The sequence below is a fragment of the Bubalus bubalis genome, chromosome 4, assembly GCF_019923935.1.
Source record: "Bubalus bubalis isolate 160015118507 breed Murrah chromosome 4, NDDB_SH_1, whole genome shotgun sequence".
NCBI classification, from domain to species: domain Eukaryota; kingdom Metazoa; phylum Chordata; class Mammalia; order Artiodactyla; family Bovidae; genus Bubalus; species Bubalus bubalis.
In genome coordinates, this window is record NC_059160.1 from 54,907,909 (window position 1) to 54,928,696 (window position 20,788).

At 38.7% G+C, this 20,788-nt stretch overlaps 1 protein-coding gene across 1 annotated transcript in view; it reads right to left on the reverse strand.

Annotated features, from left to right (window-relative positions):
- The window catches only part of UTP20 (UTP20 small subunit processome component), an 86,901-nt gene that overhangs the window by 59,659 nt on the left and 6,454 nt on the right, over nt 1–20,788 (reverse strand). The window contains exons 8-21 of the mRNA XM_006043580.4: nt 20,610–20,765; nt 19,729–19,875; nt 19,510–19,644; nt 18,172–18,249; nt 16,260–16,438; nt 11,824–11,979; nt 11,591–11,679; nt 9,879–9,984; nt 6,284–6,434; nt 5,536–5,598; nt 4,600–4,758; nt 3,035–3,111; nt 2,206–2,285; nt 1,597–1,840 (exon numbers count right to left, since the gene is read on the reverse strand). Coding sequence (XP_006043642.3) covers nt 1,597–1,840; nt 2,206–2,285; nt 3,035–3,111; nt 4,600–4,758; nt 5,536–5,598; nt 6,284–6,434; nt 9,879–9,984; nt 11,591–11,679; nt 11,824–11,979; nt 16,260–16,438; nt 18,172–18,249; nt 19,510–19,644; nt 19,729–19,875; nt 20,610–20,765 — 1,820 coding nt within the window. The remainder of the gene's footprint in view (nt 1–1,596; nt 1,841–2,205; nt 2,286–3,034; nt 3,112–4,599; nt 4,759–5,535; nt 5,599–6,283; nt 6,435–9,878; nt 9,985–11,590; nt 11,680–11,823; nt 11,980–16,259; nt 16,439–18,171; nt 18,250–19,509; nt 19,645–19,728; nt 19,876–20,609; nt 20,766–20,788) is intronic.

Below are 20,788 nucleotides of genomic sequence, written 5' to 3' on the forward strand. Positions count from 1 at the left end.
AAAAGTCAATTCTTATTCTTCATCTAACTGACGTCTTAAAGATCTGATTCCACTGATTACTTTAAGAAATACTGAGTGGTCTTAATTCTCCTATTACTCTTTCCTGGACTCCTTTGCTGGTTCCTTAACCTCTGAATATTGCAGCTGGTCCTTGGAAATCTTTTCTCCCTACATTTACACTGCAGGTGTGACTTCACGCCCTATAATTTTAAAATCCATCCATATACTGATGAGTCTCAAATTTATTATCTTAAAAGCAAACTCTTCCTTTGAACTTTAAACTCCACATTCACCTGTCTACTTGAAATCTCTACTTAGATGTCTGTTTAGTATCCCAAACTTAATATGTCTTTAAACAAAACAAAACAAAACAACTCTTGATTGTCCCCACAAATCGGCAAACGTTTGCATTTCTTCCAATCTCAGCCAATGGTTAACTTTCTTCTTCCAGTTGTTCAGGCCCAAAAAAACCTTATAGATATCCTTAATTTCTCCCTTTTTTTCCTTCCTGCATACCCCCCACCACTCACAACCCCTATCCTACATATGTTAGCAAATGCCTCAGGTTAACCTAGTTGCAATTCTTCAAAAACGTATCTTTTTAAATTGAAATCTGACAAGTGTCCAGAATTCAACTACTTCTCACCATCTGCATTACTCCCACCATGGTCAAGTCACCATCATTTCTTGCACAGATTTTTGCCATTTCCTCCCAACTCCCCCTCCCCAGTCCCTCTGCCCTCACCACTTCTGTCCCACAGTCCATTCTCAAAACAGAAGCCAGAAAAATCCTCAAGAAAACATTAGTTGTGTAATCCTTGTTTAACCTTCCCAAAGGCTTTCTATTCCACTGATGATAAAAACCAAAGTCTTTACTGTCACTTCAAAGCCCCTACACAAATTCATTCTCCTGTTAAATCTTTTGCTCTCACCTCCAACTACTTTCTTCCTGGATCACCCTGCTGTTCCTTGAAAAGGCTGGCAGGCTGTGGTCTGTGGCCTGCCTAACCCAACCCTATACCATTTTCCCATGTAACAAAATGAAAATGGAAAATTTACCTTTGATTGACTAGTACTGTTCTATATTCTGCACCCCTTATCTTTAGCATTTTAAAGCAATCTGACTCTTCACAGAGCATATCTAGTCAAAGTAAAACAGTACTCCAGAAAGTTCTTGTTATTCTTTGAGAGCACATTCCTCAGCATCATGAGAAACATTCAAGAGGTTCAAAACAGAGTGGCTGGGGTTGAGTTACCTGAAAGTACTTTTAAGCTCTAGGCAGGCAAAACAACAATGAACAATAGGGCAACAAATAACAAGGCCACTGTGCATTGATCTAAGTCAGTACAGCCTTTCTCACTTTGCAACCTGGACTTTTTTATTAACACCATTTATGAGCTGGTTAGATTTTGATTCATGTAAGAACAAGTGAACAAAACTAGTTTATCTGTTATTCATAGAGCCAGTGCTTTAGAGATGTGCTAGTGATTTGAAAAGATGATAGACGTAAGGACTCAGCCAATCTGGGAATTTCACTTTGTACCTTCTCTTCCTCACACCCTACTAGGGACATATTCCTAGGAAAGAACACTTACTTGATAAATCTCAAGAAAAGTGGGGAAAGCTCCCTGGACCGTGGCTCTACCCTTTCTGGGAATTTTGCCAGAGCTCGCCAGAGCAAAAAACGGAAATTGGTGTGGTCCAGTCTTTCCTGAAGGTCAGTTTTCAATGTCAACTGCTTGTGATAAAGAGCTCCAACGTTTCCTTCCTGAGTCTGCTCCCAATTTGCATCTCCAATAGACTTCTCCTCATCTCTTGTGTCATTCTGCAGTTCTTTCTCTGAAAGAAAAAAGGTCATCATAACCAGTAGAGAAATGTTACTAATAACATCTATGTATGTCTTCCAGTGGGGGAATTTCCTTCTCTAGTAATACAAGCAAACAATAAACCGTATCCAAAGGTTATTAAAGATAATTTATTTCTCATTTCTGTTTCCCAATTTCATGCGTAATTAAGCAACAGAAATTAGGGAATTCCCTGGCTGTCTAGTGGTCAGGACTCTGCCCTTCCACTGCAGGTAGAACAGGTTCAACCCCTGGTTCAAGAACTAAGATCTTGCAAGCCTTACATCATGGCCAAAAAATAATTAATAAACAATCATTCCCCCCACTCCTCAGTTCTCTTCCTTAAATTCCTTTACATACCAGCATGTGTAGCTGCTTTTTCTAGATGCTCATAGTAGACTTTCCAAAACTGCTTATTTTCCATTTCATGTGCATAAGAACTAAGAGTAAAGATCATAAAACAAATATGTGATATAGGTCTTATTTTGAGAGATCTCATAGGGGAAAAAAAAGTAAAAAAGGATATAATTAAAATATTAAGTTATCCCTGAATGTGAGTCATAAGCAACTTTTACACTTATTTTTCAAAATGCTTTCACTACTTAGAACTAATAGTTAGGCTTTTGAGAGGGCACACATAATATATTTCCAATCTGACAAATAGGGTAGACCACCTGAAGACAAATGCCTACAAAAGAATAGATTTCTACAAATGAGACACAACATATGCATTTTTCATATGATTATGACAGTTCTTTAGAATTAAAGGGTTTTGGATACTAGATATCGAAGGTTTTAAGAAGTCCTTACTTTTAAATTAAAGTTTGGCTCAATGATTTTATATATAAATAAAATTATGTATTATAATTTTTACTTTTATTATTATATTACTGTTACTATAAAAAATTCAATAATATAGACATGCAACATAAAGTAAAAAGAGAAAGTTCCTCAAAGTGATTTCAAAGCACAGAGAAACATATATAAAACACCTGACTTGTCAAACACTTGGTATCAGACAGAATAATTAATGTTTATCTTTTCTTCACCTTGTCCCACAATGTCTTTAAGGTAACTATAAATACTATACACATCCAGTCATTTAAATCATGCCCTGGAGGACAATACTGGCTCCATCATTCTGCAGTAATGAAAGCACAACAGCTTCATCCATTTCACCCAGGCTTACCTTATGAGTTCAATAACAGGATCCCAGAGAGCACTGAAGTTTACATACAACATGCCTAATAAATAACGAAGTGGCACCTGCAATCATAGAGAACTAGTTCAGATCAGCATCAAAATGCCAATATCCTGACTTAGGACAACCTGAGGTTTGGAAGGAAGCTTGTGTTTTAAGAAAAAAACTTCTAGGTACCAATTCAGATTTCAGTTACAGTAATTTTCCTCCTCTCCCCAAAATGTCACTGGCTATTCAACAGAAAAGAATCACTAAAGCAAACATAGTATTCAAACCCACTCCAGATGTTTATGCAGGAAGAATGTATCTGAATAAACAGATTTGACTCATGATTAAACTCATTCCTAACAAACATTGCCATCACCTGACAAGACAAAATGTGAACAGTAATCAGCAAAGTACAGGTGCCTAAGAACCCAGCACCGTACTCTGTGAGTGGCAGCTGAGGCTTCACGAACAGATATGAGTTCTTAAGACTATACATCAAGAATTTAGTTCAGAGGATCTAAAGTCTTCTCAGTCCCTTTTGGAATGACAACCACTATCACCAGCATCCCCGTGTGCTCAGGAAGCATCATGTAACACAGTAGTTTCACTGTTATTGGGGGGTGGTGCTTGTATCTACTTTAGCAGCAGAACCCTTTTCCAAGTGAAACATAACACAGGACATACAAACAAGTTAGGAACAGAACTGCTCTGACAGAAAGGGGAATGCCTCCACTGGCCTTCTTCCCAAAGGGATCATGATGTATCATCAAGGGTCATGGACAGAAAATGCCTCGTAGAAAAGGTAGAGGGCTGACGTCCTGCTGCATTGAAAAAATCTGAAGGTGAGTTGCTATTCAGTTGCTAAGTTGTGTCCAACTCTCTGCAACCCCATGAACTGCAGCACACCAGGCTTCCCTGTCCTTCACTATCTCTTGGAGTTTACTCAAACTCATGACCATTGAGTTGGTGATGCCATCCAACCAAGAGACTCTCAAGAGTCTTCTCCACCACCACAATTTGAAAGCCTCAATTCTTTGTATCTGGCTGTTAATTGGACATTGCTCCTCCTGCTGCCACCTACTTACTATTTATCCTCACACGTGTGTGTGCTTAGTCGCTCAGTTGTGTCCGACTCTTTCAGACCTCATGGACTGTAGCCCACCAGGCTCCTCTGTCTATGGGGATTCTCCAGGCAAGAATACTGGAATGGGTTGCCATGCCCTCCTCCAGGGGATCTTCCCAACCCAGGGATCAAACCCAGGTCTCCCGCATTGCATGTGGATTCTTTACCATCTGAGCCACCAGGGAAGCTCCCTTATTCCCACGTACTATACACACTCAGGAGAAGGGAGGATAATAGAGTATTGTTGCTATTGAAAAGGCTGCAGAGTCATTTATCTCAAAACACTGAACAGAGCTGGGAATTTATTTAAATTCTTTTTTAAAAATTCTTTTTTTAAAAAAATTCTCTCCACTTTTCTACTTGGTATACTTCCCTTTTATAAAAAAAGCTAGTGAGGCAGATCTTAAAGTATAAATTAAATAATAAAAAGAAAGTGTTTTACCTCCTGTAACGGCCCATCAGGGACTGCAGACTGCACTACATCATGCCTGAGTTTTCTCAAATGAAGAAGCTTCTCTCTGAAATCGTTCACAGTGGCTGGCACGAGTTCTGCCTGGCGCAGTATAGCAAAGACAGACTGATGCTCTGAGAGCCCATCATCCTGAACAACCACAGGAAACCAAGAGGAACGTCAGTGTTTTTATTTTCCAAAAAGAGTATCAAATGTGCACAGAAGTCTAAAAGATAAAAACTGGCACATATTAATGTTTTAAATTAAATAAGTAACACATTTTTGGAGTAAATGATTCTTTCTTCTTCACACTACTTACTTTTTGGTCAGTAATTTATGTTTAAGGTCTAGCACAGGCATGAAAAGTAAAAAAAAAATCTCTAGACTGGCAACATTTGTCAAAATAAAGCAAATGTATATATACTTTCACTATACAATTCTAAGTAGAAGTAATTTCTACTTCTGGAAGCAATCATTTGTGTTACTGTACAGATACCTGTGTAAGGATGTATACAGCAGTATTATTGGAAATGATGAAGACTACCAATAACCCACCTAAACATCTACTGAGGGAGAACTGGTTAAATACAACATTTTAAACTGTGGGGCAGTATTCAAACTTCAAAAGAAATGAGGTAGGGCTGGAGGAACTGATATGGAAAACCCTGTGTGACACCATTTGTTTAAATTATCTAAGTATGTACTAAATTATATACGTATGTACAAAAGTCTAACAGTCACCAAGTAACTGGATTTTCAGTGATGGCCTTACTGAAGGGGTGGGAAAAAGAATTACAATTTTTTTTTCTTCAAATTTTGTGATAGATATTTACATAGTATTTGAATTTTCTGCAAAATTATCATTTTAGGAAAAATAATATCATATTACTTTTTTTAAAAGTTATCCAAAATGAACAGTTAAAATACCTCCATTAATTCTGGAAGCTGAACCTCAAAGTGGTTTAGGATCCTTATTGTCAAAAGTCGAATCTACAGGAATTAAAAAGCATGTTTCAAACTCCAAAGTTGAAATGCAAGAAGAAACTGATAGAGTCAATGAGAGCTAGAGTTAAGTTTCATGGAATTATAAACGATACACCTACCACTTGTCAGAGTAATACATGTTTATTCTATTTCTTATTTCATATTCTAACACCAACCAACACCTTACTCAAATGGTCCATGGAACAATTAATGACCAGACTAGACTGAGAAGATAACGAAACCATAAAACCATGCTCATAAAACCATGTTGTTTCTTTGAACTATGACACTATAAGCATCTCTATAAATAAGTGCAAAGATTCTGACTGAACTTCTAATTCCACTGAAATTAGTGATCCTTATTTACAAATAACATGTTCCGGTATTTCTATATACCTTAATGAGCAGCAGAATCACCTAGAAGTCTTTGAAAAATCATGTAGATATTTTACTTCCACCCTATGCCTGCTGAATCAGAACTTGGGGCTGTGGGGAGCCAGAATCTATATCTTTAGAAAGCTCCCTAATTAATCCTGCTGTAATCAGCTTGTAGGTCAGTGTTTAGGAATCACGGCTTTAAACAGAAACCACCTCAAAGCAGCATTTTCTGATTAAGGAGCTCGACAACCCCTGGCAATACAAATAAAAACAAAAGATGAGAGGCAGAGAATACACCACAAAACCACAGTACCTTGGATATACCAGTCGAAATGTTTGCTTGTAACTTGGGAAATAACTCCATTAAAGCCTCCTCTGAAAGTGGCCCCCTGCAGCCACATAAGGATAATCTCTGATAATAGAGATCAGCCAACAGCAACACAGACGGCTCCAAAGGAAACGTTCTGCAACGAGATATTTATTAAACCCCAAGTGTGCCACACACCCCAAAGAAGTCAGGCTATACTAGAAACCACAGAAGATTATCACTGACGGAAATATAAGACAGAACAGGTAAAAATTATATGTGGACATTTAGCATCACTTAAGACATGAAGAATCTGAGGCTCAGCAATAGTGAGTCACAAGCTCAAGGACACACAGCCAAGTGGAGGCAGAGACAGGATTATAATACTGTATTGTGACTAAAGTCCAGTGCTGTCTTTTCAGCAATAAATGACAATGACATACGAGAGGATATGTTATATTTGTGGGGTGTTTTCCATGTGCCAGGCACTGAGTTATGAGGGAAGAGGTACAGAGCAGGGGCCGCCACACCAGCTCTGGGGTAGGGTAGTCAGCCCATGTGCATCAGAGATGGAACCCTGAATAAGCCACTTAACCACTGTGTACTATCCTCCAACAAATATGTATTGAGTGTCTACCATGTACCAGTGACTTTTCCTAGATGTAACAGGAAACCATGGAAAAAGTCCCTTTTTCTAATAGCAGAATGTAGCCCACAAGTAAATAATTAATGACAGTGGTGAGGATGGTGGACAAAAACAAACTGGGGAAAGGAGGCTGGACTGAGAAGACTGGTGTGGGGGAGAGGGGGAGGGTGAGGGGTGGTCACGGAAGGCAGAAACTGAAGGATGTCAAAAAGTGAGCTGCAGGACACCTGGAAGAAAAGCATTCCACAGGGAACAGCAATGCCAATGCCCAGACACGTGTGCCTGCCTCTGTGAGCAGAATTGAGGCAGCCACTCCAGCTGGAACAGACAGAACGAGGAGTGATGGGGGATGAGGTCAGAAGCCAGGGCTAAGATCACAGAGCCCCAAGGAACACCGTGAGGACTGTGGACTTCATCCCGCGGGAGCTGGATACCATGAGAGCAGGGTTTCTCAACAGTGGCTCCACTGTCGTGTGGACCAGGGACTTCGTTGTGCGCCCGTCCTGTGCACTGCAGGACGCTCCTCTACCCACCAGACCCCACTGGCAGCCCCCAGTTGTGACAATCAAAACGTCTCCAGAATCGCCCCTGGCTAATATTCAGTGCCAGAGGGTTGTTGGCAAAAGAGTGACATGTACTCTTCCAACTGAAAAGAACTGCTGTTGATGGGTACAAAACGGACAGCAGCAGGGCCAGGATGGAAGCAAGGAACCTTGTTAGGAAGCTACTGTTGTCATCAGATGAGAGACGGTGGTCCCAACAGGGCAGCAGTCGGTACTGAGCACCTAGGAGTCTGGACTTACTTAAGAACGTTTTTTGGGTTGTGCTGGGTCTTCACTATTGCACGGACTTTTCTCTAGTTGTGGAGAATGGGCTACCCTAGCTGTGGTGCGCAGGCTTCTCATTACGGTGGTTTCTCTTGTGGAGCAATAGGCTCTAGGGCATGTGGGCTTCAGTAATCGCAGTTTCCGGGCTCCAGAGCACAGGCTCAGTAGCTGTGGCTCACCGGCTTAGTTGCTCCACAGTATTTGGGACATCCCCATATCAGGGGATCAAACCCGTGTCTCCTGTATTGGCAGGCGCATTCTTTATCGCTGATCCACCAGGGAAGCCCCTGAATTTATTTAAGAGCTTTAATTCTCCCATATTATAATGTGAACAGTACCTCCAGTTCAGGGGGTTGTGAAGATTGCATTAATTAACATACAGAAAGTACTCAGAAGAAAGACCAGCACAAAATAAAAATACAATAAATGCAATTTGCATAGTTATCACTGCACTCAGGGTTTGATTCAATCTCTAAAAGGGAAATACTGCTATTCCCTTTTGAGAATAAAGTGGAGATGAACTAACTCAAGGCTATCGAGCTGGTAAGTAGTAGAGACAAGGTTCAAATCCAGATTGCCGTGGCTGTGAAACCTCTGGCTTAACCAACAACCAGCCCACATCCAGCACAGAGGCCTCCACCTACAACTTTTACAACTGGAGTTTTCACCGCCACCCTCCAAGCTGATCCATTCCTGTTAGAGGTTTCCAGACCTCCAAGGCTAAGAGCACCTGCCTGGGAGACCAGCTGGCCTTCTGAAGGGGACAGACAAACCCTACTCTGTTATGAGTGCCTTTCTGTTTCAAAACCTCCACAGATGCCTTAAATTTTTCCCACTAAAGAACACAGTGTGAGAAGTTTGATGATTTTAAAGAAACAGTGGTTAGGGGGCAACATATGTAATATGATAAGTAGGATGACAGCAAATTCTCTCCTTAAAGGAATTTAAGGCAATTCAATTAACAGTAGAGACAGGGCTGCCTTGCCCAGATTGTATTATTGCAGTAAGTCTCCAAACTGGTCTCTTTTATCCTCCTTCAGTCTCTTCTCAATATAGCAGCTGGAGTGATCCTGCTTCAGCCTGAGTCACTCCCCTATCAAAAAAAAAAAAAAACAAACCCAGGGCTTTCCCTTTCACTCCCGAGTAAAAGCCCAGGCCCTGCGATGGCCAGAGGTCAAGCTCTGCCCGCCACCTCCACCTCGCCTACCACCACTCCTAGCTCCGCTCAGGGACAGTGGCTCCCTGATGCTCTAGTCAGGCACTTGCATGGAGCCCCAGCACTCACATCTCCCCCAGGCCCCTGACATCCCCATGGCTTACTCCCTCACTGCTTCTGTGATTCTGCTCAAATGTCCCCTTCTTCGTAAGGACTTCCCTAGTTAAAAATCCTATTGTTCCCAACCTCCAGACTCGCCCTATCCCCAACTTTACTACTGTCCAACAGGCTACATATTTTAAAATATGTAGTTGACTAGTGTGTTAGCACCATGACGGCAGGGAATTTTGTGTTTCATATACTGTGTCTCCCAGTGCCTAGAATAGGGTCTGGTATATGAGAAAAGCAATAACTATTTATTGAATGAAGTAAATGAACAAATATATTTTTAAAAGCATGGAGATAAATTGGATTAGACTCTGGAAATGGAAGCAAACTACAAGAATTTCAAACAGCCTGATCTTTTAGAAGGAGTGCTAAGCTGAATGGCTCCCAGTAACGGCCCTGTGTTACGACTCAAATCAAAATAAACTTAAGAGACCAAAAACTGAATTGTTTGGTATATAGTGAAGGACCACAGGGGAGTTTGTGAAATGTGTCAAGCTGAGAAAGATGGTGAAAGAAGCAGAAATGTAAACGCTGGAACCACTGTGCAATGTCATGTGACTGACATTATATACCCACAACACTCTGTGACACTATAAATTTACATGCACAATACAATACCTTTTACAAAGATGAATCATCTTCAAAGACTGTATCTGAAATGTTCTTATTTTAACTGAAGTATTTAAATTGATAATAAATTTGCTATGTGAATACAGCTCAGGTAAAAAACAGATTCAAGATTTCACAAACACAGAAGCCTTTATATCTGATTCATTAGGCTGAATGGAAGGTATGTCTACTCACAGTACTAAGTTCTTCACACGTTCCACAGGAACCAAACGAAGAAGTTCAGAAGATTCTTCCAAACCTAGCAGAGTATTTACAGCTTGACAAAGAACAAATAAGTTTCCTAAAGGCAGAAAAACAGGAGAGATCACATTATTTATTTCTTTGATACAATAACTATCAGACCTCTCATTTATCTACCACTTGGTATTTATACAGAGTTCCTAAATTAAAGTGAATCTGTGCCTTCTAAAGGATTTTCTGTCAAATGTCAGAATATAACAGAAAGGAACTGAAAGAGGTTTCAAGTCTTTAACTTTCTTAAGAGAAAAATATATTCAGAAATAGAGAGTAAAAATATATGTTCCCTTCAACTGAGATGAGAAAATTCAATGGTTCTACTGACTGGCATTATCAAAATTAGAATTTTTGAGGAGAACAGACTTAGACTTTCTAAAAGCTAAGAAATTATCTTTGTATAAAACTCAAGTTGATTTTATGACTCCAATTTATAAGAAAACACATATCTAATGGCTACCATCTATAATCCACTCAATTTATGTTAGTTAATCATCTAAATCTAGATCAAAGGTTGGCAAACTATGACCCCCACGTCAGATTGTGGAGGTAGTCTGATTTTATATGGAGAAGGCAATGGCAACCCTGGTTTTGTATGGGCAACAAAATGAGAATGCTTTTCCCATTTTTAAAGGGTTGTTTAAAACAACAAATAAACAGAATATGCCACAAAGACTGAAGACTGAATGTGGCCCACAAAAGCTAAAATCTTTACTGTGTGGTCCTTTACACAAAAAAATTGCTGACCTCTGCTCTAGCCTTAGAACAAGGCTATCCAGTAGAACCTTCCGCAATGGTAGAAATGCTCTATACATGTGCTGATGTGTAGCCACAATCCAATATGGCAGTCACTAGCCACACGTGGCTACTGAGCACTGGAAATTCTCTAAACATGTCTGTTTAGTATCTAAATAGATACTAAACACAGAACATAGTACATTAATATTTAAATGAGTGACTACCATATATACAGATTAGGAAAAAAATACTGAGCTAGAATAAAACAAAATACCTATTTTTATTTATTTTTTAATTGTAGCAAAATTTTAATACTTACCTTCTTTTGATCAAAATGCCTACTTTTAAACTGCTGTTATCAGGGAGTAGGGAGAGATGGACATGTATACAACAGGAATGGTGTTTGGGACAGGGCAATCTAATTCTGCCTGGATGAGTTGAAGGCCTTCCTAGAGATACTGTGCTGGTGTTGTTTTGAAAGCTAAGTAAGAGTTCACTGAATGATGACAGACCTAGAAAGGACTCCAGGCGGAAGGGACACATATGTAAGGGTAGCTGGAGCGGGTACAAGAGAGTGTCTTGCTCAGAATAAGTAAATGCTGAAGGACAAGTGTACTGGAGCTGGCCTGGGCATAGAAAATGCGAATAAGACACAAGCTGGTACTCAAAGTTCTATCTCATTTCTTTGACAGTAGCATTACTGAATTTACTCAGGCAAATATTCAGACCATCCTGACCTGATTACGAGGTGGAGCCCTCGTAATTACATCTCAGCCTCTTTCTTCCCTATTTATACTCGGGGGGGTTCTGCCAGAATACAACGACGGTACTATTCTCTGGTACCCATGTGTTTACAGTTCCTCTGGGTGCGCCAGGAAAGACAGACAAGAGAACAAATGGTGATTGTAACTGACCTTTTCCAAAGCTCCCTCTGTCAACAGTCATGAAGAGTGACTCGATGAAGTAGGTGACTAGTGGTATCACCTTCTCTTTCTCCAGGGGCCTGTCCAAGAAGTGGAGAGAAAAACGGAAACACTCAAACTGGCGTTCAACAACTTTTTCATGAAATAGCAAAAAAATGACTATTAAATATTTTCATCAGTTTGCTAAAATACTTTTCACAATTAAACACAGTTGATTTTCTCACCTAATATGAGGTAACACAACAAGGGCCGCCCAAGAACATGAAAGGTAAGTAGTATCTTGATTCGGGGGTGACTGAATTATAGATAAAAGATGTTCCAACACCGAGATCTGTTCCTTTCCTTCCTTGGATTTCGTCGTCTTCTGCCTTATATAGGATCTGAAAGAAGAAAAGATAAATATTTAAAATAAGAAAGGAGATAATTGCTTTTGCCCTCTGAAATTCAAAATAAAATTGGTTCCTCCACTGATACTATGTATAAAATAGACAACTAGTGAGAACCTATTGTATAGCATAAGGAACTCTACTCAGTGCTCCGTGGTGACCTAATTAGGAAGGAAATCCAAAAAAGAGGGAATATATGTATACATACAGCTGATTCACTTTGCTGTACAATAGAAACTAACAACATTGTGAAACAACTATACTTCAATTAAATTAATTTTTAAAACTTGGTTCCTTTCCATGTGTGGAGAATAGCAGGGAGGAGGGAATTGGTGCTGATGGTTGAATACAAATAACTAAACAAATGTGACTCATTTACTGATTTTCAGTGACAAGGTTTTTTTCAAACCTGTTGGTTCTGCTTTCTTTTTCTATTTTAATTTGCTTCATAACTTGCAAAGCAAGTCTCTTCCAGTTTTAGGTATTACTTCTGAATTTGAACTACTGATGGACAAGTGTTTAAGGTAATTTATTGGTATGAACTGACTTCTTCCATCGCCCCCTTTCCTTTTTAACATGATAAAATGATTAAGGGGCTTCCCTGGTGGCTCAGACAGTATTAGAAGTTACTTCCTCTGCTGCTTTAATCTGGTAACTGTTTACTCAATGATATTTTCTGACTTGACACTCAGTTTTAGGTACCTGTTACTTTGGCAGTATTTTTGTTTACCAATGAACTCTACCTCAGTCTTATTTCAAAGACAGAATCTAACAGAAAGGAAAGTCAAAGAAACAATAAATAAAATGATCTGCTATTATAATTTATCCTTCCATGACCAGTCTGGTAAACTTGTTATGAAATTGAAGTAGAATATCAGGTTTTTATTCCTACACCTTTTTATCATTAAAGTTAATGAAAAAGTTGCACTCTGTTTTGTTTCATACTTATCAGGATACTGAATGCTTGGAAACTACGATAGATAAAAACCAAGTTAATTTTATTGGTAATTTCTAAAAGTTGTTTTAGAACTTGTTTATACAGTCTTTCTAGTACTAACCATGACTCAATAATCTGCAAAAAATCTTACAAATAAAAAAAAAATGAGATGCTTTATAAAGGTAAGTCATTAGTTGCTATGTCATCCCCCTGCTTTATCACACCTGCCAATGAGCTCCTCCAATAAAATCCATAATTCTTACCTCATCCTGTAAGGCCTTGGATGATCTGACCCTTGTCTCCTTCTCTCATTTCCTCTAATTCCACTCTCTTCCTTTCTCGATGCTCTTTACCTGCACACGCTTTCCTTTAGTTCCTCAAACATACAGGCTTATTCCCATCCTACAGTCTTTGCAGGAACTCTCTTCTCTGTCTGGAAAACCTTTCACCCAGCCTTTCTCTGCCAGGCTGGATCCTTTTACCATTACAATTGGACCAAAGGTCCCCTCTCCAGACAGGACGAGTGCTGTTCTCTATCAACTCTCTCTCGACACCCTGTTTTATTTTTTCTTTTATCACTATCTAAAATTATCCTGTTTATTTACCTGTCTCACAAGCTTACCCCACTGAGAGTCTCATCTCCTCCAAAGAAGCCCTTTTTCATTATTATATCCCAGTGCCTCAAACAGTACCTGATATGATAAGTTTTGTCAAATGACAGAATACATTTATCTTCTGAAGACTCTTTTCACATCTATTATCCTCTCTAATTTCCACTATAAATTTGTGGATGAAGTGTGACCAGGAATATTCAGACAAAGACAAGTTATTCTACAGGGTGACAGAAATTTTCCTAGTGATGGAAGTTTTCTTACAGAAAGAAAACACAGAACCTGTGGCACTTGCTTTAAGTTAATATGCTTCCATTTATTAGGAATGATAATTTCTATTTGAAAAAAGAGTAAGCAGAATCCTTTCAAATAACTAAACTTTGCTTTAACTTCCAAAGAGTATCTATCATTTTTAATAAAACCGAAAAAGTAATCCACAGCCTTTTTAACAATTCAAACAATGCAAAAGTGTATAATCTAAAAGCTAATAATCACTTCTTTCTTCCTCTTACCATCCTTCTGATGTAAATAAAGTTAACAGTTTTGTGTATCTTTAGGGAGTTGTCAAATCTCCCCAAACTGACCTTTAGATTTAATATAATTCAAAACAAAATCCCAGCAAGGATTTTTTTGTAGACAAGTTTCTTCTAAAATTTATACAAAAGAAGAAAGGACCAGGAATAGATGAAGCAATTTTGAAAACAAAGAACACAGTGGAAGGATTTAAGATTTCCTGATTCATTTTATTGTAGTAATAAGACAGTGTGGCATCAGAGGAGAAGAGACACATAGATCAATGGAACAGAAGAGACAGCCAGAAAGTCCCACACATTAATGTCCAGCTGATTTTTGACACAGATGCAAAAGAGGTTCAATGAGAAAGAAGAGCCTTTTCAACAAATGTTGCCAGAGCAGTGGACATTTAGAGGCAAAAAAGGAAACTTGATCTAAACTTCACACCTTATATAAAAACTAACTCAAAATGGATCATGGACTTAAATGTAAAACATAAAATGATAAGATTTTAAGAAAAATAGGAGGAAGTACTTAAGAACTACAGCTAGGAAAAAAGTTCTTAGACTCAACATCAAAAGCATTATCCATAAAGGGAAAAGCTGATAAACTGGACCTCGTCAAAATATAAAACATCTGATCTGTGAAAAATCTTAAGTGAAGGAAGATAAGCTACAGACTGGGAGAAAATACTTGCAAAGCAGGTGAAAGGATTTATATCCAAATATATAAAGCATTCTTGAAACTCAACAATAAAGAAACAATCACAATCAAGTTAGAAGATGGATCAAGGAAATGAACATATATGTCACTAAAGATGATATGCAGATGGCAAATAAGCATATCAATATCCTTAGCCACTAGGGAAATGCAAATTAAAATCACCATGTAGATATCACTACATCCTATCGAACTGGAAAAACCAAAAAATCAGTGATAATATCAAACGTTGGTGAGGATGCAGAGACACTGGATCACCTATACTTCTGGTGGGAATGTAAAACGGCACTCAGTTCAGTTCAGTCGCTCAGTCGTGTCCAACTCTTTGCGACCCCATGAACTGCAGCACGCCAGGCCTCCCTGTCCATCACCAACTCCCAGAGTTCACTCAAACTCACAAAATGGCACTACCACTCTGCAAAACTATTTGACAGCTTATCAACCTGAACATGCCCGTATCATATAATCCAACAAGTCTGCTTTTAGGCATTTACCTCAGAGAAATGGAAAGCTATGTACATGAATGTTAATAAGAGCATTATTCATAATATCCAAAAACTAGGAATAGCATAAATATCTTTCAACAAGTGAATGACTAAACAGACTGCTCCATCCATTACCTTGGAATACTACTCAGGAGCAACACAAAGAAATATATTCAAAATAAAAAAGAACGGGTTACTGATGCACACAACTCAGATGGGTCTCAAGGGAATTATGTTGTGTGAAAAAGTCAATCTCCAACGCTGTACAGTACAATTTCATGTATATAATATTCTTGAAATGACAAAAGTGTAAAAACAGAGTGTAAGATTAGTAGTTGCCAAGAGTTAGGGTTGGAATGCAGAGCCGCAGGGTGACTATGGCTACTGAAAGTAGCACCAGAGATCCTTGCAGTGATGGAATAGCTCTGTATCTTGACTCTGGTGATTGTTGTGAATAGACATGAGATAAAAATGCACAGAACTATATATCCATATACATTTACACACAGAGATGAGTGATGTAAAACTGGTAAATCTGAATAAGATTGGTAGATTGTACTGATGTCAATTATCTAGTTGTGATATTGAAATAAGTTTATATAAGATGTTGCCACCAGGGGGAAAACTGCAGGAAAGGTATATGGAACCTCTCTGTTCTGTTTATTATGACCACACGTGAATATACAATTGTTTTAAAATAAAAGGTTAAGAAAATTAATAGTGACTTCTTTCTTCCACTTACCACCTTCCTGAAGTTAACAACTTAACCTGTTTTTGTACCATTCCACATGTTCCTATGCTTATATATACTTTCGATTTTAACTTTGCAAAATGTGATGGTATTAGATGTACTTACTCTCCTACAACTTATTTTTTTCATGTAACAATATATCACAGACATTTTTTCAGTTAATACATGTAGATCTTCAGTTTTTACAATATTCTGAATGCATTATTTTTAAATGTAACCCTACCAAGAATATAGGAAATTAGGACTTTAGAACTTACCCCACCGTCTGCTGGGAGAAAAGCAGAGGGTACTTCTCAATCGCCATGGAGCCAGCAGTGGGAGGTGCTGCTTTGTTAAGAATGAGCTTGGCCAAAATGGCCAGAGCTTCATCTCTGACTGCAGCATCATTCGTCAGGAAGCAATTCTCAATATACAAGAGAAAGCTGGGTAGGAAAAGCTAAAAATAAACAAGAAAATCATACTTATTAACAGATGTAAATTTCAGAACACTTAATGAAGAGAATATTCTAACACTTCCACAAAGAAAAAAAGATCATAAACAAAGATACCAGACCTCTCCAGAGGAGCAAAGGATGCAAGAAGACAATGGAGCAAGGCCTGAAAAACTGAGGAAGAATGAAAGAATCTAAAATGATACACCTGGGGTACTGGAGGTATAGAGTGAGGAGACAAGACACTTTCAGATGTACTAAAGCTCAAAATTTTACTACTGTTCACCTTTTCTCAGGAACCTCTGGAGAATGTGTTTCATCAAAATAAGAAAGTAAACTACAATGTAAGAAAGCAAGCTATAGCAAGAGAAAGACATGGGACCCAGGAAACAGGGCAAGTCCCAGTATGGCATCTGTGCAGTGGGCAGAGAAAGCAACCCGTTCAGAGTTAAATGGTTCTGGCAAGACTGTCTCCAGAAGAGAAAAGATCTGTTAAATGATGTGCTAATTCGCTGTGTGGAAGGCATTATACGAGGCTGCTGGAAGGCTGGTTGATGAACAATTTTAAAGAAGCAATTTCCAGTTTTTAAAGAATGAGGCAATTGGAAAAAATGAAGGGGTACACAAAAAAAGAAATGTAACTATAAAATATTCCTTGCTTATAAGGAGTACTGAGTATGATCTCAGCCAAAATTTGTGATGTTAACTCTCTATTGAGAAAAGTAGTATAAAAGAATAGAATCCACCTACTCAGGAGGAAGCCTACAGATGTGGACTAAAATTAATGTGTCAAGAAAAAGCAGTATATTCAGATGATTTAAAAATATAAAGTAAATACTAGAAAAAAAAATAGCTAAAAAAAAAAATCATTAGGTGTGCTTGTTCCTGGTGAGGAAGATGGGGGTGGGAATATTTAGCCCTGTGTGACCTTTCAAACTACATGCATAGGATACTCTGATAAAAATAAGTTATTAAAAAGAAGACCAAAAGGAACAGGGGAAAAGGAAAAGATGCCGCTGCCAAGAAAATCAGAGGGCTATAAAGGGTCCTCACTGGGCAGGAGAACAGAGCTAGGACATGTCTAAAGAAGAGGGGGTTTTTTTTTTTGGAGACAACCAAAAATATATATATTATTAAAGACTAAAGGGGAAAATGAGAGAAGAGATAGATTTCTATGAAGTACATAGTAGGATCACCAGTTTTAAGGAGTGGCAAATGTTTGATGCGGATGAGGGGAAGAGATAAGTTCAGGATTTGATGACACAGTGTTTTATAACTTCCTAAGTGAAAAGTGTGAAAGTGTTTGCCAGTCAGTTGTGTCCAACTCTTTGCGACCCCAAGGACTATAGCAAGCCAGGCTCTTCTGCCCATGGGATTCTCCAGGCTACTAGAGTGGGTAGCCATTCCCTTCTCCAGGGGATCTTCCCAACCCAGGGACTGAACACAGGCCTTCCACATTGCAGGTAGATTCTTTACCTTCTGGGCCACCACTACAGGCTATAACTTCCTAAAAGATTACTAAAACCAAATTGGTTACCTATTATAATTTAAAATGCTTAGCATGTGGAATAAAGTTTCACATGTGACTTAGAACTGGAATATAATTGTTTCAAAAAAAAAAGAATTAAAAACATCAAATCCTTTCCTATTCCTTTCAAAAAACAAAAATCACAGGATTTTTAAAATTGATTATTTCATCATGACAGAGTCAAATCCAAGACTTAATAATCTCACTCACCTGCTCAAACTGCTTCATAGCAAACATGACTTCTGAAAAATCCAAAATTAAGCGTCTTTCAAAGTTGCTTTCAAAAACCTGTGGCAAAGAATACTAATGTAAGTACAAAGAGAGTACTCTCCCATTCCTGAAAATAAAAACATCCCAAATCTTCAAGGTCCTCCAGCTTGCAAGTAGGAAGTAGTGGGATGCTCAATACAAGTTAAAGTAGTCATGGGAAGCAAAAAGAACTGGACTGTTGAATCTGCCACTGCCAGGGGTGAGCCCAGGCACTGGGCCCCCCTCCACAGAAAAGAAACTACTGAAGTAGAGGAATGGTGGGCACACTCCCACCAGCATTCTAAGTGCTCGGCCTTCTCCAAAGGGACTTACAGATTCGAAGGGCACTGTACTTCCAGTGATTAACACAGGTGCTCTGCCTAAGACCTGCTCATTCTTTCCCAGCTACACAGCAACATAAAAGGACAAGCAACACTTTATACCTTCTTTGTAACTTTCCACTGCTGCCCTACAAAGAACCTAACTGATTTTTACTTTCAGTCCCATCTCCCTCCAATTCATCTTAACTCACCAAGATACCAATCTCATTCAATTATTTCCCTGCTTATCATTTTTCCAGGACCCTCCACTACTTGCAGAGGAAAAAAATCCAACCTAATTTTTCAAAGCCAAGCAGAGCTTTACTGATATATATCACACTTCCTGTGCCCACAGCCCAGATGGCATAGATTTTTGAACACATCTCTGTTCTTCTCTCTCCTAGAGTTTTTAATCCCTCCTCTGACTGGCAGACTGATATTTAACCTTCAAGGACTATTCAAAATATAAGTCCGTTGAAAAGCATTCTGTTCCACAATCCCAGACAGAATTAACCTTTACGTTTCAGTTCAGTTCAGTTGCTGTCGTGTCCGACTCTTTGCGACCCCATGAACTGCAGCACACCAGGCCTCCCTGTCCATCACCAACTCCCGGAGTTCAGTGTGACACAAATGTTGACAGACTGATTCAACAGATTTAAACTAAATACTACCAGGACCCCACCTCCCTAAAAAAAAAATCACAGGGGGAAAAAAACCCAAAAACTGTCCATCCTACCATATCTAGTCCATAGCCTGCACTTGGTTAAGTAAATATTTGTTCAGGTGAATATTTGCTGAGCAGATTTAGCTTTTAGCACATTTGTTTTATTTCCGATACAGCATGTGATTCACATCTCCTTAACAAGATTATAAATTCCCTGAAGGCAGAGCCTTTGCCAGGCTTCACTGGTATTCCCCTGAAGGCTTACTCAATGCTAACATATTAACTACTTGATTAATATTTGCTGAAGTAAATTACTTTTTCTATGGTTTCTCTGATGAGGGTCTCTGGCAAGGAAACATTTTCGCCTAGGATCAAAGCAGAAACTACACCCAAGAGTGTCTCCCGGCAAGATGTAGCGAGATGGGCTGTTTGTAGTGTTTGAGACAAGACCTGTAAAACAAAAGGGAAAACAATGCACACTTAGCAGTCAGCTTCTAACAAACATGCTCTAAGCAAACTAAGTTGGGAACTTACTTTACAAACATCAATGGGTTTGGTTATCTTTGATCCATTTCCATGTTTTACAAGTATCAGGTATGTTTCTAACAACCTTTTAATCTGTTCAGAACTTTCACCACAATTAGTTTCTGTTACTTTTGTATGTAGATCCAGGAGTGATTCCTGCAAACAAAGAATTTAAGAGAGGAAAAACTATCAACTATCAAACTCATCTGTTAATGAAAATATTATGTGAAGCCACTCAAATTTTCACATTCTTTTGCTTTGAAATAAGAAGACACCTTTACTGGGAGTCACTAATGATAACTACAAACGTTACTCCCATCCAAGTACTAACCAGGGCTGATCCTGCTTAGCTTCTGAGATCAGATGAGACTGGGTGAGTTCAGGGTGGTGTGGCTATAGACATAGGTGAGTTCAGGGTGGTGTGGCTATAGACATAGGTGAGTTCAGGGTGGTGTGGCCGTAGACATAACCACAAACGTTTCTGAGTGCACTGTTTCAAGTTCTTAACAAGTATTTCCTCACCATCCTCACAGGTAGAGAATACTATACTCTTAGTTACCAGATGAAAAGACTGAGGACTAGACACTTAAATAAGTTTCCTAAGTCACAGGAGCAGTAAGTGACAAAGCCACTATGCAAAGAGGCCATCTGGCTCCAAAGCCTTTGCTCTTATCCACTATGCTGTACTGCATGCATCTCAAGATACCGAAAGCAAGTAAAAATATTAGTACAAGGGGTAGATGGAAGGAAAATCCTAGTTAGTGTGTAAAATTATAACAACAATTATAAAATATAATCTCCAGCAGAAGAAGGAGATTCTAAGCTAAGAACAACAGCAATCAACTCTTGGACTCCTAGTTACACACAAATACTTAAAAACCACAACTCACTTGCAAACATTCAAAGAATATTCCAAAATGTTCCTTGTAGATATAGAGTGCAGTGGATTTGACCATGTTTTTGAGTGTTTCTCCAACTAAAATCCATGGAAGTTGAGCTTCTGTTTCTGTAACTGGTCCAAGCTTTTGCAAAATTAGCTTTATTGCCTGTGGAAATCCAAGAGTCATGA